General features: G+C 35.2%; 1 protein-coding gene across 1 annotated transcript in view; it reads right to left on the bottom strand.

Moving 5' to 3' along the window:
- The window catches only part of LRPPRC (leucine rich pentatricopeptide repeat containing), a 106,209-nt gene that overhangs the window by 58,623 nt on the left and 30,846 nt on the right, over positions 1–16,740 (bottom strand). The window contains exons 13-16 of the mRNA XM_030857794.2: positions 15,293–15,386; positions 11,869–11,935; positions 2,884–2,911; positions 1,079–1,136 (exon numbers count right to left, since the gene is read on the bottom strand). Coding sequence (XP_030713654.2) covers positions 1,079–1,136; positions 2,884–2,911; positions 11,869–11,935; positions 15,293–15,386 — 247 coding nt within the window. The remainder of the gene's footprint in view (positions 1–1,078; positions 1,137–2,883; positions 2,912–11,868; positions 11,936–15,292; positions 15,387–16,740) is intronic.

Here is a 16,740-nt window from a genome sequence, read left to right as displayed (position 1 = left end):
GGAAAAAAAACAAGAGAAAGCACTCCACTAAAATTACTGAGACTGTCATGTTATCAAGATTAATTTATAAGAAATCATTTTGGTGTGAGATGTCACCCTGATGAGAGGCTCTGAAATGGCAACAATGATCACTGAGGCATAGAGATTATGTGGTTTGGGAGCACATATCTAACTGGTGAGTGAAAGGAATATTAATTATTTTCAGACCGAGTGACAGCTTTTCAGTACTGAATCTTACTTCAATCTATTTTTTTCCACCACTCTGTGACAGAAGTTGTCCTGCCCAAGGCCTTACCCCTTTCCTGTCCAAATCACAAATAGTGAGAATAAATAAATGCCTTGTACACATTTCTATACTAATTTTTTGGTGGGCAATACTTAGTAGGGAAACATAAAATTAGAGAGGACTGTTAAATGTTGAGTATAGAAAGTTAAATAATTTTAATAAGCAGATACAGTAATCCTGTGAAGAGCTGCCTATTAAGCCAATGAAAAACCGAGATTATCAAAGATGCTTTGTAACAACAGTAATTTTCCTATGCATTCAAGCATAAAATGTATAGGGCCATGTGTTAATACCTAGGATAGAAAAATACGAACTTTCAAGAAGGGTACCTTCTTACAGAAACCCATATATTCTAGGCTTTATTATGTGAAAACAAAAATCATTAAATGTCAAATAATATATTTTAGGTAATAAATTATATTTAAGTGGAAAAATCTACAAGACCGCTTTACTATTTTATATGTTTGATTATACTGGCAAAACATTAAAATCACATAAACACTAAGGATTACTAATTTTTAAGCCTATTTTGATTGATTCTATAAGAAGCATTTCCTCAATATCTAAAAAAAAAAGCCCTCCCAACCCTCCCTTTAAAAAAACAATTATGATAAAACCAAACACCTCACAGATCTCAAAATGTTGTGGTTATCAATATAAAGATTTATAATCAAATGTTTTCAAATTTCACTTTCAAAAAGAAAATGTTTACTGCTGTAATCCTTCTAGTCCATCATTACACAGAAGAATGGATTTGTGGATAAGTTACAATCATCGAAATTGAAACGCTACCCGTTGGTCCTGGAGGCTCCTGGCAATAACGTCCATCCTTGTACAACAGTTCTGTTATCTGGTAAGACAGGAAATGCGTGCATTGCAGCAAGAGAAGCAAACAAGAACAAATACAATCTGAAATTGAATTCTTGAAATAATAAAGCCTCTCCCCAGTAAGGTGTTATTCTGTATCATAGTAATTCAACACCATCCCCACCTGCCAAGGAGATTGTTTCGTTTTTAAATAATAGGCTTGTCTTTTAAAAACAAAAACAAAACAAATCCATGTTGAAGGAAAACTGCAATGTTTCATGAAATGTCACTAAGAAAGCCTCTAAACTGATCTTTTATATACTGTTTTAAATAAACTGTTATAACAGGAAATATCTTATAGAAATTATCAACCAATGTTATTTGTCATTGTATTGTTTTTGGTCTTGTTGAAATTGGTCCAGTTTCCTCCTTTTAAGTGTAGTTTTACAGAAATAAGAAAGTAAAATTCCCTGAACCACTAAATAACTTTTTTTTTAAGTCATTTTAATGGCATTAAAACAAAAGGGGGTTGAAAGTTCTAACATGTTTGTTCTCATTGATTCTTATCAACCGAATACACAAAAACTAAAGACTTACTCATCAACATTAATTCTGTCCACAAAATTTCAATTTAAAAAATTCAAATATATATTTTATGATGAAAACGATTACAAAACCTACATACAGTACTGACATCTAACTTTTGATCACAGTACTTGACTATATATCCACGGGCAGAAGATAATAAGAAAGGAACATAGTTTTCTGAAGTGATATGAGTTAGGAATTCTGAATTACCTCATGTGTATACTACGATTGAACTTATTTGTTCTTTAAATAGTGCCCAGCACATACCATAAGTATTAACAACTCAAACTACAGCAGCTTCTTCAACTATTTATTTTCTAATATGGAAAATAAGGCAAAACTGACCATACCCCACTTCACTCCACCATAAAATCATGCTACTGTTAATAGCAATTCAAAGGTTAAGGTAGAAACTGTTCAAAAGCAAAGCAAAACAAAACAATCCTTACCTACAAACTGTTTTTTAACCAACACAGACATGCGTAGAAGGTAGACAATAAATTCTACCAGAAGCTGTAGCCATACATCAGACATGACAGCCAAATTTAACACCACATTTTGAACAAAGACACATTTAATAAACCAATGAAAAATCTTCCTAGTCAAAAAATTAGTTCTAAATATAAATATCTCAACCATATATTATAACTGACTATATAGTTTGAATGGCAGTTTAAGTAATACTAAAAACAGAACTGAATGAAAATAAGATTTTAAAAATTATTTAAATTGGGAATTCCAATCAATAATGTGCATTCTGATTTTATTAAGCTACAAATATTCTTGTAATTCAGCATAAGGATCATTGTACTTCCTGCATAAAAGCAGTTAACTTCTTAAAAAGATAACAGTTTAAAATTTATTTGTATATCATTCATATATAGATATACATGTAGATACACAAACATATACACACATGCATATATTTTTAAAAATAATTATTAAATCTGTATGGTTACTGCAATAACGTTAACAGTCGTTTTTTGGAAAAGTTGAAAACCTTATGAAGAATTTAGGACAAAGTAAAGGATCACCTCAATAATAAATTTCATGCTCCAGGAAAGCAGTTTTAAAACTAAAATGACCAACTTGAAGATTCTAAATTCACTTAATTTATAATGATACATGACAAATATATGAAGCTATTATAACTTTTGCTTTTTATATACCATGTTATGATTTGCAATATTAGGAATACTTACCTTGCTCCAAAGATTTATATTCATAGACCTGCAGGGGGCAGCAAAGGATTAAAAATAAACCCAAAAGTTTAAGAAACATTTTTAAGTTAAAAGACACTAGCAATTATTATATGCAATGCATACAGATCAAAGTCCTAAAAAATGTAAGTAAATAAGTGTTTCCAAAATCAAGGTGAATTTTCAAGCCAAGGTAATTTAGAAAGATTGACTCTCATTTACTTCGAACCCTCAAAATAAGATTTACTGATTCTTGCTCTTGCTCTGATTCAAGAACAAGAATCAATAAATCTTGGGGTCCCAGTTTGATGGAGCAGGATATTTGCATGGTCTCAAAGTGTCTACCCAAGACTGCTTATTACTTGTAATGGTAAAGACAGTAACCACATAATGGAGAAATCGAACCAATATCTTCACTGAGTGATCAAAATTAATACCACTAATGAAATGCTGATGGACACATTTTATTTTTAATTTTGTTTTTTTTTTTTTTGCGGTACGTGGGCCTCTCACTGTTGTGGCCTCTCCCGTTGCGGAGCACACGCTCCGGACGCGCAGGCTTAGCGGCCATGGCTCACGGGCCCAGCCGCTCCGCGGCATGTGGGATCTTCCCGGACCGGGGCACGAACCCGTGTCCCCTGCATCGGCAGGCAGACTCTCAACCACTGCACCACCAGGGAAGCCCTGATGGACACATTTTAGATTTAATTCCCTGAGAAGGACAGAACATCACTCTTGCGGTATTCCAATCAGGGATGTAACATGAAACTAATTATGGGGAACCATGAGGAACATTCTAGAAAATAACCAGCCTGTATTCTCCAAAACTACTAATGTCATAAACGACAAAGCCTGAAGAACTGTTCCAGATCAGAGAAAATTAAAGAGAAAAGACAACTAACATCCATCCCTGAACTGGATTCTGTTCTGTTCTGGAGGAAAAAAAAAAGAAGAGCGAGAAAGAGAAAATAATTGATAAAACTGGTATATGAGCTATATTAGATAAAAATATTCCATCAACGTTAAATTTCCTGAATTTGTCAACTGTGATGGAGTTGTGTTAAGGGAACATCCTTGTTCTGTAGAATTATATACTGACATATTTAAGGATAAAGGGTCATGACATATGCAACCTAAGCCCAAATAGTTCCAAAAAATTAAAATTTATATATACATGCATGTATAAATAGATGGAAAGAATGTATAATGATAATGTCAAAAATGCTAAAAGTTAAATAAATGGGATATATAAAAGTTCTCTGTACTACTCTTGTAATTTTCTATAAATGTGAAATTATTTCAGGAAAGCAAAAAGAACGGCTCACCCAAATTCTGACTGTTTAAATGAAAAATCATTTACAAAACTGGGTAACCAATGAATCCTAGTCTTATACTATTTAAGCTTTGTAAACTTAATGTCTATAAGCTTTGTATATTTAAGTCAAACACAGAATCTACTTTAAAGAGACTAGTTACATTTTAATGATAATTTTACAATGCGAATATGATTTATATATTTATTATAATTATGTATATTATACTTAACATTGTAAAATACCCACAAAACTTACAGGCCTTTTTAAAAATTCATAGCCCTCTTTAAACTTGAGGTTGGGTAGTTTAGGGTGGACTGTTTTGGTATAGTGAGTTAATAAGGCACTTATTTCAACTTTAAAAACATTCAGAATGAACTACTGACACACATGACTACTTGGATGGATTTCAGGGACATTACGCTGAGTGAAAAAAGGCCAATCTCAAAATATGATATACTCTATGAGTCCAGTTATATAACCTTTGCAAACTAAAATTATAAAAATTGAGAACAAATTAGTGGCTGCCATAGGTTAGGGATGGTGGATGGGAGATAAAGAGGTACTGGGGGCAGGGGGTAATTTGTAGTGATGGCATAGTTCTGTATCTTCACTGCAGTATGGTTATGCAAATCCATACGTGTGATAAAATGAGATGTAACCATTGGGGGAAAATGGATGGAGAGTATACAGGCCCTTTGTGTCCTATCTTTGCAACTTCCATGACTCCATAAGTACTTCAAAACAAAAAATAAAAACATGTTCCATGCCCCTCTAGAATCCTCTGCCTTATGATAAAAACCATCCCTCCTACTAAAGCACATTAAGAAAAAGTTTTGAAAAAGATGAAATCTTATTCGTAAGTGGGGGAAAAAAATGTTTACGAAGCCCTGCATTTAATAGTGTTTCTTCCAGTTTTGGAAAAAACTCTTTGAGTAATCAGTTAGCAGAAGACATGATAAACTGACCTAAAAAGTGTATCTCTAGGCTGAACTGGAAGACAATCTCTCAACTGTTACAAGAAAGTTTTTCATCTCATCCATCCACTGATTACAGAGCAGCCTCCTCTGACTACCTGACACTTCCATATGTTAAAAAAAAAATTTTTTTTTGGGGGGCCAAATAGTAAGTGAAAAAGAGTGAGCACTCAAAATATGAAGATATGGACTTCCCTGGCAGTCCAGCAGGTAAGACTCCACGCTCCCAGTGCAGGGGGCCCGGGTTCGATCCCTGGTCAGGGAACTAGATACCACATGCATGCCACTACTAAGAAGCCCACATGCCACTACTAAGAAGCCCGCATGCCGCAACTAAGAAGTCTGCACGCCGCAACTAAAGATCCCTCATGCCTCAAAGAAGATCCTGCGTGCTGCAACTAAGGCCTGGCGCAGCCAAAATAAATTAATTAGTTAAAAAAAAAGAAGATAAAATGCTGTGCAGTGAAGAATAAGATACACTAAAAATCTATATTGATAAAAAAATCAGTCATCTTTTTTGGTTAGGCTAGAATCTGCTTTAATTCCAAGAAATCTGAACCTGTAGATAGATGCTTACCACACCTAAGGAACTGGGGTCGGGGGTGGTGGTGCTGGGGAGGAAGGTGGGAATAAGGGGAGTAGGGAAATCAGCTTGCAAGGACTTGAGAAGCCAATGCCCAAAATTGCACAATATTAAGTGGCAAGATTTGCAGTGGTTTGTCATCTGTCCTGTACCATGGACCCCTTTGGGACTTCGGTGAATTCGTTTTCTCAATTACTGTTAGTTTTGTCAGGTGTGATAACATTACAGTGGTTGTTTTATTTAAAGTAAGTTCTGAGGTATATAAGAGACAGAATGACAAGAGGTCCATAATTTTAAACAGTCTAGGGGAAAAAAGGGGGTGGGGGTGGGGAAGGAATAAATGAAACAAGACTGCCCAAATCTTAACTGTTGAAGCTGGGCAGTGGCTACTTTGGAGTTCTACTTTCGTGAATGATTGAAAGCTCCATAATGAAAAATAAACACATACCATCTCTGGTCTAAATTTTACATCTCTATTCTAACTCTCAGCATTAATAAACTGGGCTTTCTTTTTAAGAAAAGCTACTTTAATCATATCTTTCATCAAACATCAACTTAATGTAGAACAAAAAGTATCCCTAAGATAGTAAATTGCCATCAAACCTGGCATGAAGTACCTAGGGAAGGCACAGAGGCAAACTTTCAAAATTGTACATACATCTAAAGTAACTGAAAATGACTAAAAGCACTACCTTGAATGTGAAGCTTCATGACAGATGGCACAGGTCCAGAAAAAACAAACTAAAAAACCCCACACAGAATCTTTTCAACTAAGCTGTGTGAAGGATAGTTAACACTTCTTCATCACACACTCAATCCGTGCAATCTGGCTTCTGGCCCCAAGCCTCCACTGGAAGTACTCTTACTATTACCACTCATCTCAATTCAAAATTCAACTAACAACTTCTGGTCCCCTTTGACTAAGTTTTGAGATTTGTGTTGTTGATCATTCCCTGCCAGTCTTCCAGTGATGCTACTCAATCTGTTTCAGAAATTCTCCTTCCCTAGGTGCTCCTTAAAAACAATCCTCTGTACTAGGTTCCAAGTGCATTTTATTTTTTAATTTTTAAGACAATCCTGCAAGCAGGCATTTAAATTCCCTGTTTCACAGAAGAAGAAACAGACTCAGAAAGGCTAAGTTTAGAATTATCTTCACCGGAAGTTCCACAGGCACCTAAAAGGATCCCACGAATTGTTGATTATCTCTTGCTGTTGTCCTATTCCCCCACCTACCCTTACCAGTACCCTTTTCTCCCCGCTTCAAATATCCACTGTTAGTCTTAACCTTCATTATGTCAATCTTTCAGCAGCTGAAAGCCATGACTCAAGGTCTAAACTTCATAACTTAGAATGAGAGCAATTGTGAAGAGCCCCAGGCTACCACTTTGGCTTTATTTCTTGCCATTATTTCATGGGCAACCATTATGTCAATCTATCATCAGGTTCCCAAATGCACTGTTCCCTCAGCTTCAATGCCTTTGCCTGGAATGCCCTTCCTTCCCCTGGGCAAATGCTTATTCATCCTTCAGCACCTTCTCTACACATCTTGCCCTGACCCATTCCTCCCCTAACCTTGGCAGAAAGAGACAGTGATTCAGTTATATATACATATATATATATATTCTTTTTCATTATGGTTTATTACAGGATATTGAATATAGTTCCCTGTGCTATACAGTAGGACCTGTTGTTTATCTCTTTTATATATAGTAGTTTGCATCCTAAACTCCTAATTTATTTCTCCACCCATTTCACCTTTGGTAACCGTAAGTTTGTGTTCTGTGGCTGTGAGTGTTTCTGTTTTGTAAATAAGTTCACTCGTATCATATTTTAGATTCCACATAAAAGTGATATATGACATTTGTCTTTCTGACTTACTTCACTTAGCATGATAATCTCTAGGTCTCTCCATGTTGCAGCAAATGGCATTGTTTCATTCTTTTTAGGGCTGAATAGTATTCCATTTTGTGTGTGTGTGTGTGTGTGCATGTGTACACACCACATCTTCTTTATCCATTCAGATAGTATCTTCTCCTCTATATATTCATAATTACCAAGATAAGTTTGCAGTTGCTTTCCTATTTTCTGGTACCTAGTTAACAAGTTGGGGGCAAGAAGATTCCTTTTCATTCCTGAATTACCTACTACCTCACAGTCCCAGCCCTTAACACACGCTAAGAGCTAATATTTCCTGAGTACTCACAAACTGTACTTCATGAAGTACTTCCCTTCTCCTTGTAAAAATGTCATGAGTGGGAGCCTCACTGGCTGACTGAAAAGAGGAACTTAACACTGGCACTTAACTTGGTTGACTGTGACAGGGCGAGTGTCAGAAACTTGATTTTTTTCAACATGTGAAAGGCAGCTCTGCTCCAATGGTACAGATTCCCACTTGTCAAGTTCAAACTCTTGCCATTGGGTCAGAAAAATCTCTCCTTATATCACACAGAACTCTTTATCTATGGACTACGAAGACTTAAGTGCCTCCAAGCCAATTCTCAAACATTTCTCTTTTTGGTATTTGCCAACCAAATTTTTGAACTATCTTCAGCGACATTTTGTCTCTTAGAAGTGACAATATTTCTGGGGTGGAGTTTTCACTAATATACAAAATGTACACTGCCTTCCTTCTCATTTGAACATTTTTCAGCTGGAACTATTGTTAAGAGGAAAGAAAGTCTTATTCATACTAAACATATTCTTGCCCTGGATTTGACAGAAGAATTCACTAACTTTACCAGAGTAAATGCCCTTTCAAATACTTTAAAATAGCTTTATTTTTTTAAAAAAATTTTAAAGTAAAAATTCCCTAATAACCTTGAATAATCTCATCCTAACTAATAGCAATACTGAATTTTAAATATTTTATATAGGTGACTTCGCCTCTTTAGGCTACCAGTTTGGTTTATACACTGGGAAACTTCGGGAAGGCATGACACTTAATTGGTATTCAATGACCATCTCCTGAGCTTATCAATTTACAGAAATACTAGCTTGCCACTTAAACACCACTCTCAAAATATATGAAGAAAATAGTGTTGGTCTTTCAAAAATATTGTGGGATAGCATAAAAAATTAATCTGGGCCCAAATAGGTTACAGAACACATGGGAGGAACTACTGCCTCTTGGACCATGGATCTACCACTATTAGGCAGGTAATACTAAAGGCAGATAACTCTTACAAAAATTGCATTCCAATACCGAAATGCACATCCAAGTTTCCCTTAGAATTAGCTGAAGTGACTATGCTATCTCATTTAATGTTTTATAACTTATTTCTGATAACTATGAATAATTTTTTCTGGTAACTTTAAGTGAATCTCTTACGGGCTAATCCTTACAGGAGCTGCAGGAGTCTACTGGCAATACCAATCAGTTTGGTTTTCAGAACAGCTTTCAGTCACTCAGCCAATTCTAAAGTTGCCAGAAGAGTACAACAGGACCCTGAGAAGCATGTGATAGGTGACTGTTTCAAAAGCTGTACTGAATGTACTGACAAAGGGATTTGAAAATACATATACTATTTGGCTCAGCATCAAATGAAAGAATAGAAGGCTACATTAATGCCAAGATAATGGACTGTAATGACTATGTTTTGAATTTTTAATAGTTTTGGGGGTGGGAGGAAAAGAAAGAAATTACCTCTGGTCAAATACTTCAAATTTTGCACATTCTTATGATTAATGCCAAATTACCACAACCTGAAACTTTTCGGTATCTGCAATAAGAAATTCATCAACATAATATAGTTTTAGAACCTACAGATTTAAAATATTTCTCTGGAAGGGACTAATTAAAACTTGTTTTTATAGGGCAGACTATCAGAGCAGAGAGACCTTGACAAATACAGAGCCCTGGAGAACTGCAGAGGGTTGTCCTCAGGCTTCAGCTAAGTACTGATAAGCATGTTCGAGTGAAGAAACAATCTGAAGTCCAGGAAACTACCTGAGAACTTTCCAGAAGCTCAAAAAAAGACAATGCCCAGAACCCACACATGGAATTGGAATAGTTCACATTCCTAATAATCTCAAAATACATGGGCTAGCAGATAGAATTATCAGTATCAGGAGGATACTACCTTAATAGTAGGGCTTGACTACTTTAGTGGGAATAATCCTAGACTAAAAGCTGCTCTAGGACTTCCCTGGTGGCGAAGTGGTTGGAAGCCTGCCTGCCGATGCAGGGGACGCAGGTTCGTGCCCCAGTCCGGGAAGATCCCACATGCCGCGGAGCGGCTGGGCCCGTGTGCCATGGCCACTGGGCTTCCGCGTCCGGAGCCTGTGCTCCACAGCGGGAGAGGCCGCGGCAGTGAGAGGTCCGCGTACCGCAAAAAAAAAAAAAAGAAGTGTCGGATTTGTGAAATATAACAACTGCCTTTCAAACTGACTACGAAAAATAATAAAGGTAAAGAAGGAAATACCCATCATCTGCAAGTTTATATGAAAAACTTTTTTTCAAGTCTTTTGTCAAGGACAATTATATGAAAAGTCACTATATTTCACTTCATAATGCATTATGGGTTCTTGTTTTAAAATCTGGCTCTACTAGCATTTTTATCTACTTGATTATGTGTTCTGTATTTTCAAACTTTATAGGCACAGACCTTGGTTTTTTTTTTTTCTTAACTTCAGGAAAACGGCAATTATTTAAATGTATGTAGGTGTACGAGAGGAGTGGAACTGCACTGGCTAAATAAAGAATGGCAACAAGAATCCCTCCTACTTGTTCTATCTCTTCTTGCCTGCAATGGAGGTTCCGGAGATGTCAACAGAAAACCTAGTGCTTCCATCAACAAACAGTCTAAAAATTACTGGGATCAATATCAGAAGTCATTAACATTACAAACAAAGAAAGAATGACAATATTAGAAACTTACCCTTTTGCAACCACCTCTGCTAACACCTGATTCAACAAGGACTACCAATGGCTACTATCACCACTGAGTGAAAGGTGCTAGGAAACAGGGTAGACGCACTATCTCAAAGTATCACCCCACAGACGCCTTACTAATTACAAAGGAGATGAGATTCCTTTGCAAGGAAGAGAAGTGGGGGCCACCAATGTAAGCAAATGATCAAAATTAGCTGATGGCACCAAAGTTAGACACCTGACATTATATTCCTTAAGAACTGCCAATCACCTATGAAATATACTTGCTAAAAATGTTCAATCTGAGTCTGATCGTGAGGGAAAAATTAGGTAAACACAAAATATGAGAGGGACATTCTATAGAGAAAGAAGCCTTGACTCTTTCCCCACCACCACCAAAAAAGTAGGGAATTGTTTTTAAGAGAATAAAGAGATAGCAATCAAATACCATGCATGAACTTAACTGAATCCTCAAAAAGTAAAACAGCTGTAAAAGAATTTTAGAACAGCTGGGACAATCTTAACACAATGTATATTAGCTGATATTATAGTATTGTTAATTTTTAGGAGTGATACTGGTATTGTGATTACATAGATGATGACCTTATTCTTAAGAGAGATATATTGAAGGATCCAGTATCATGATGTCTACAACTTCAAGGAGTTCAGCAAAAAAGGAGAAAAAGTGTATATATGTATATGTCCACATGTATATATTATAGAAAAAGTGTATGAGAGAGAAAGCAAGTCAATATGGCAACATATCAACAATTGGTGATCTACATAAAGGGTATGTGAGTATTTCCTTTACCACTCAACTTGTCTTTATGTTTGAATATTTTCAAAACAACAAAATTGGGAAAAAAGGTCATTAACATTCCCTGAGCACACCGAGGAGGAGAGTAGTATTACACTGAATAAAATTCCTCTTGTAATTAAGTGCTCAAAGTATAAATCAAATATACATGCAAATCTGTCTATAACTCCAACCTGCCATATTCAAAGAGTGCTTTCTTTTTTTGAAACAAGACCTCTACCAAATCAGTATGAATTTCTTGGAATAGATGATAAAAAAAGGCAGCCTAAACTCACAACTACTTAGTAGGAAGAATAAAATAGATAAGGTTATTTCAGGTAACTAGTATACTGGAAGATAAGAATATCTGTTTCTTTCCTCACACAGTACGTCAAAAAGGAGAAATCAGTCTATATTCAGGCAAAGATTATATAAGGTGATCATCTTACCTCCTAAAGCCTAGAATTAGGCTGCCTCTCAATGAAGCAAATGAGAGAGGCAATGTATTTGATTCCACTGCAAAAGAAAATAATCATCATAAAACCCCAGACCAAAACCAAAAACTTAAATTATCAATTTATTTGAAAGCACATTTATACCAACACCTTTCAATTTTCATCTGGGAAATATTATTTTTAAAATGTTAAAGTTTGCATACAAAGTTAATTAGAAATTGCAGAAATATATACTGGCAATATAAGCTATCCTTTTAAAACACTTTACTTCATTTACATAAATCTATACAACTAATGAATTTATAAATATTCTTTTCTATAAATGGCAATTAACTAATCTACCAGCATACTCAAAGTCAGTCTGGTACACATACCAAGGCTGTATGTTACTGGACAACATGGCACTATGAAGGGAGAGACTTTAACTACCCTTTAAAGACAGAAGATGAGGGGGAAAGTTCTTTTCTGAGAGTGTTGTTGGATTCTGTTGAACCACTCACACTTCCTCATTCTATTTTCCACATGATCTATGACCTGCATTCATGCAAGAGTGACAATCTAAAGTCATAATAACCTCTTTACCTCTGTTATGTAACTGATTTATACTGATCTTTCACTTTTCTGATGATTTGTTTGCTCTACTATTCATTTTGGTATTTATACAGCCTTGTATGTTTCAATGCTGACATTCTAAGCCTGATTTGCCTTAGTATAAGAATCAGGCCTTAATGCATAAGACCTGGTTCTCCACATAACCCTTGCCATAATTATCTTGGGACAGAATCACAGTAGGCATATCCTGAATTTATTTTTCCCTGTCACTATATTAAAATAGTGCCATGTTATAAGTAATTGTTTTAATCTTTTCAGTATATATGCAAAGCAGCTGCTGAATGATTCAAGAGGGATGGAATTAGATAGGAACTCATAGTGGAGGCAAATTCTGAAGACAGAATTAATAAATACAGTTTAGGTAAAGATTAAGATAGCTGGTTAACTTAAAAAAAAACTCATGGGAAAAATCACAGTAGGTTTTAATATTTGCTCATCTCCCTAAATATGAATAAAAATTTAACCCGCACACACAAGGAGAAATACTTTAGACTGACTGTTAGATCCCTTGAACAGGAAGCATAAGTTTCTCAGTGGTTTCATGTGGCATTTAAAACTCTAAAAATCGTCTCTGAAATGAGCTGTATTTAGTCACTCAGGAATTTTAAAGTGGATACACCACATGCTTTTCGGTAACCTTTAATTTTGCTTGATCAAATTAATTTCCATGCCTATAAAATCAAGTGGGAAAATGTTTCTTACTACTCCACAAACTTGATCAAAATAAGCCATTTAATAAGTCAGGGGGATGGAATGTACAGCATGGTGACTACAGTTAATAATGCTATATTTCATATGTGAAAGTTGTTGAGAGAGTAGATCTTTGAAATCCTCATCACAAGAAAAAAAAATTTTTGTAACCACGTATGTGGACGAATGTTAACCAGACTTACTGTCGTGACCACTTTGCAATATACACAAATACTGAATCATTATGTTGTACACCTGAAACTAATATAATATTGTATATCAATTATACCTCAATTTAAAAAAAAAAGACAAGGGCTTCCCTGGTGGCGCAGTGGTTGAGAGTCCGCCTGCCGATGCAGGGGACGCGGGTTTGTGCCCCGGTACGGGAAGATCCCACATGCCGCGGAGCGGCTGGGCCCGTGGGCCATGGCCGCTGGGCCTGCGCATCCGGAGCCTGTGCTCCGCAACGGGAGAGGCCACAACAGTGAGAGGCCGGCGTAACCACCCCACCGCAAAAAAAAAAAAAAAAAAAAAAGACAAGCCATTTACTTTTCTCTACTACCTGCCATTCCTTGTAGTAACCAAAAGTGCCTATCTATAAGCAGCCTACAGGGAATACCAGCAATTATAGAACTAACTGCTCTTCAAAGATCTGTAATTCAAAGGGTGAGGAAGCTGAAATCTTCTTTAGTCTTTAAGTTCATGGCATTTTTCTTCTTCACATTTAATAAACAACCTCTTGGAAACTTATTTCTAAACTATTCAAATTAGTATTTTACAGAATATTATCAAGTTTTTATTCATTAAAAAGGTGACCAAAAAAAAAAAAAAAAAAGGTGACCAGAAACATCTCAGCAAGCTGGAAGGCTGCTGACAAAAAGCATCTAGTTTCCTTAGCAACAAACAAGTGTGAAAAATTTCAAGAGATTGACAATGAAGTGGAATGGATGGTATGATAAAGGGAAAAGGCAGCTCTCATGTATCCACCTTATGCACCTAGATTCCTCAGCTAATGCTTCTGTTTTCATCTTGTCAGTATGGAAAATCTATATATTATACAGAGTAGAAGGCAAAATCAATACTCTCGGATAGCAGCCAGCATTAATACTCAACCTTACACTCAAATAACTACACCTCTAACAGTCAACGCTTTCATACTGAACACTTCGCCTTCCCCTTTATAATAATACAATAAACTATTTTAAATATCTCAAACACAGATAATATATACCAGTAATCTGGTTTTAACAAAGCTTCCACTTACACAATTTGAATATACGTTAATAAAATCTTAACTTTTAACATTTCAGTGTGCTAGAAATTGATGTTTGTATATTTATTTTTAAATGATATCTCTTTCACAAGATATGAAACACTGTCAAGATAATGCCATAGATATGTTAAAAATTAAAATTAAAAAATGTCTAATTTATTAAATTAAAACATAGTACAGTGGAAAAATAAGTTCATAAGATTAGATGATCTTGGTTCTGACTCAATCACTAACTTTGGGCAAATCATTTAACATCTCTCTGCCTTTCTTCATCTATCAATGGAGGAAGTTTATTAACATGTGATGAACGTTGTAAAGCACCCTATCATTTATAAGTGTTTGGAAACATTTACTGTGTTTTTAATAATGAGGACTGGGAGATGGCTTCGTGTCACTTAGGGCCATAATAAGCATTAGTTTAGAAAACACTTTCAAAAGCAAGATCTCATATGGTTCTCACAACTCCCACAAGGTAGACAGATAGGCAATACTATCCCATTTCATAAAACTGAAAGAACAATACGGGTATTTGTTTCAGGTCCTATAATCAGCAGCTAAATTATAAACATGGACCCAAGTCCTCTGGGTCCCCAGTCCAACCTAACACCATGTTATCTCCAAGGTCCTATTAACTTTAAAGTTACTTCCAAATTATCTACAAGTTAAACTCATAAACTATCTTATAAGACTAACTTAAATAAAACATATAAAAACTTCCTTGCTTTTGAGGAAAATACTTTCAACTACCTGAGGCAGGCAGTGAGGGCATGAACCACCCTGTATGCCCTCAAAAGTAACTGAAATTAACACCTGTCAAGCTTTCTTCTAATGCTGCATACTTACAAAATGATAAAATATAGTCTAAGTTTCCATTTACTGCTTCAATTCTCAATTCAGCTTGAGAAAATATACTATCTTCATGTAGACATCCATTTTCCTAGGGATAAAGCATATTTCAATGATAATACACCTCAGCAAAAAATATTTTGATATGTCATTCAAACTTCCTGTTTTCCCATTTCTTTATATGACCGTATTCTGATAATCCTTCATTTAAAAAAGACCGTTTTCTAAAATAATGCAAATAAACTGAATAACCAAACTTCAGCAAAAGCTATGAGATACAGTTCCAACATCCCAAATTAAATGCTTATCTTCAAATTCATATAATCTGTTACCCTTAGAGTGTCTTCCTTCTAGGAAGAGTTTACTATTGAAGACATTAGAACAATTCTCTAATTAACAACAAAATGAAAATTGAATGCACTGATCTAAAATGATATTTTAAGACATATAATGAGGTAAAGATCAAATTTATTTTTATTTAACTTCAAATGGCTAATGACTTATCTCAACATCGTATTTAATAATTTAAGTATATGGGCTGAAATTTAGCCAAACATGTTTACTGAACCACTTTATAATAATAGCACAATATTGAAAATTAACTAATCAATAATAAGAAATGAATAAAGATAAATTACAGTATATCCACACAACAAAACATCATACAAACATAAACAATTATTTGTGGAATTACACACTATAATGTAAAGGTGCCGTGAAAAAAGTAGGCTTTGGGGAAAAAGAACATGTGGGAAAATTACTTTTTTAACAGTAAAATATGTATAGTACAGTGTCAAAATACACTGTTAAATACTCAGGGAAGAAAGGTAAAGACACTCAAGACATAAACTCTCCCTTGAAGAGGACTGGAATTATGAAATCATTTCAAGGAAAGAAAAGAACACTCTAACACAATATTAGAAAAATAAAGGCGTTATGTGAATAACCACCTAGGAAACAGGTCTTCTGAACAAAATATTTCTTACTAAAATGTGTGATACTCCGCCATGTTGTTCCTAATTGCATAGCACTTTATTCTGAAAATGGAAAGTGTAACCATTGCTGCCCCAGTGCACTGGGTCAATTTTTCATATGCCCCTTTATAAATGCCTTACTTATTCTGGTGGGCAGAGGAATTATCTGGCAGGAAAACAATGCTCTGGGGTCAAACAAAAGATTACTTACAAAAAAAAAAAAAACAGAATAGTAAATATACTAAGAGTTTATTATGAAAATTCATATAGAGGTGAAAAGTAATATTCAAAAATGAAAGGTGCAGTTGCACTGTAGAGTGGGATTAAAGAGTGAAACTATTTCATTTAAATTTTGTCTGATATTGACATACTGTCTTTTCAACACACAAGAAAAATACTACTTCACCTTTATAAGACTTTTAAGTTTAGTAGCTACAGATGCTAGACTTCCCTGGTGGTCCCGTGGGTAAG

Source organism: Globicephala melas, chromosome 12 (genome assembly GCF_963455315.2).
Source record: "Globicephala melas chromosome 12, mGloMel1.2, whole genome shotgun sequence".
NCBI lineage: Eukaryota > Metazoa > Chordata > Mammalia > Artiodactyla > Delphinidae > Globicephala > Globicephala melas.
The sequence above is the reverse complement of the archived record's forward strand: the minus strand, read 5'-3'. Positions and strand labels throughout refer to the sequence as shown.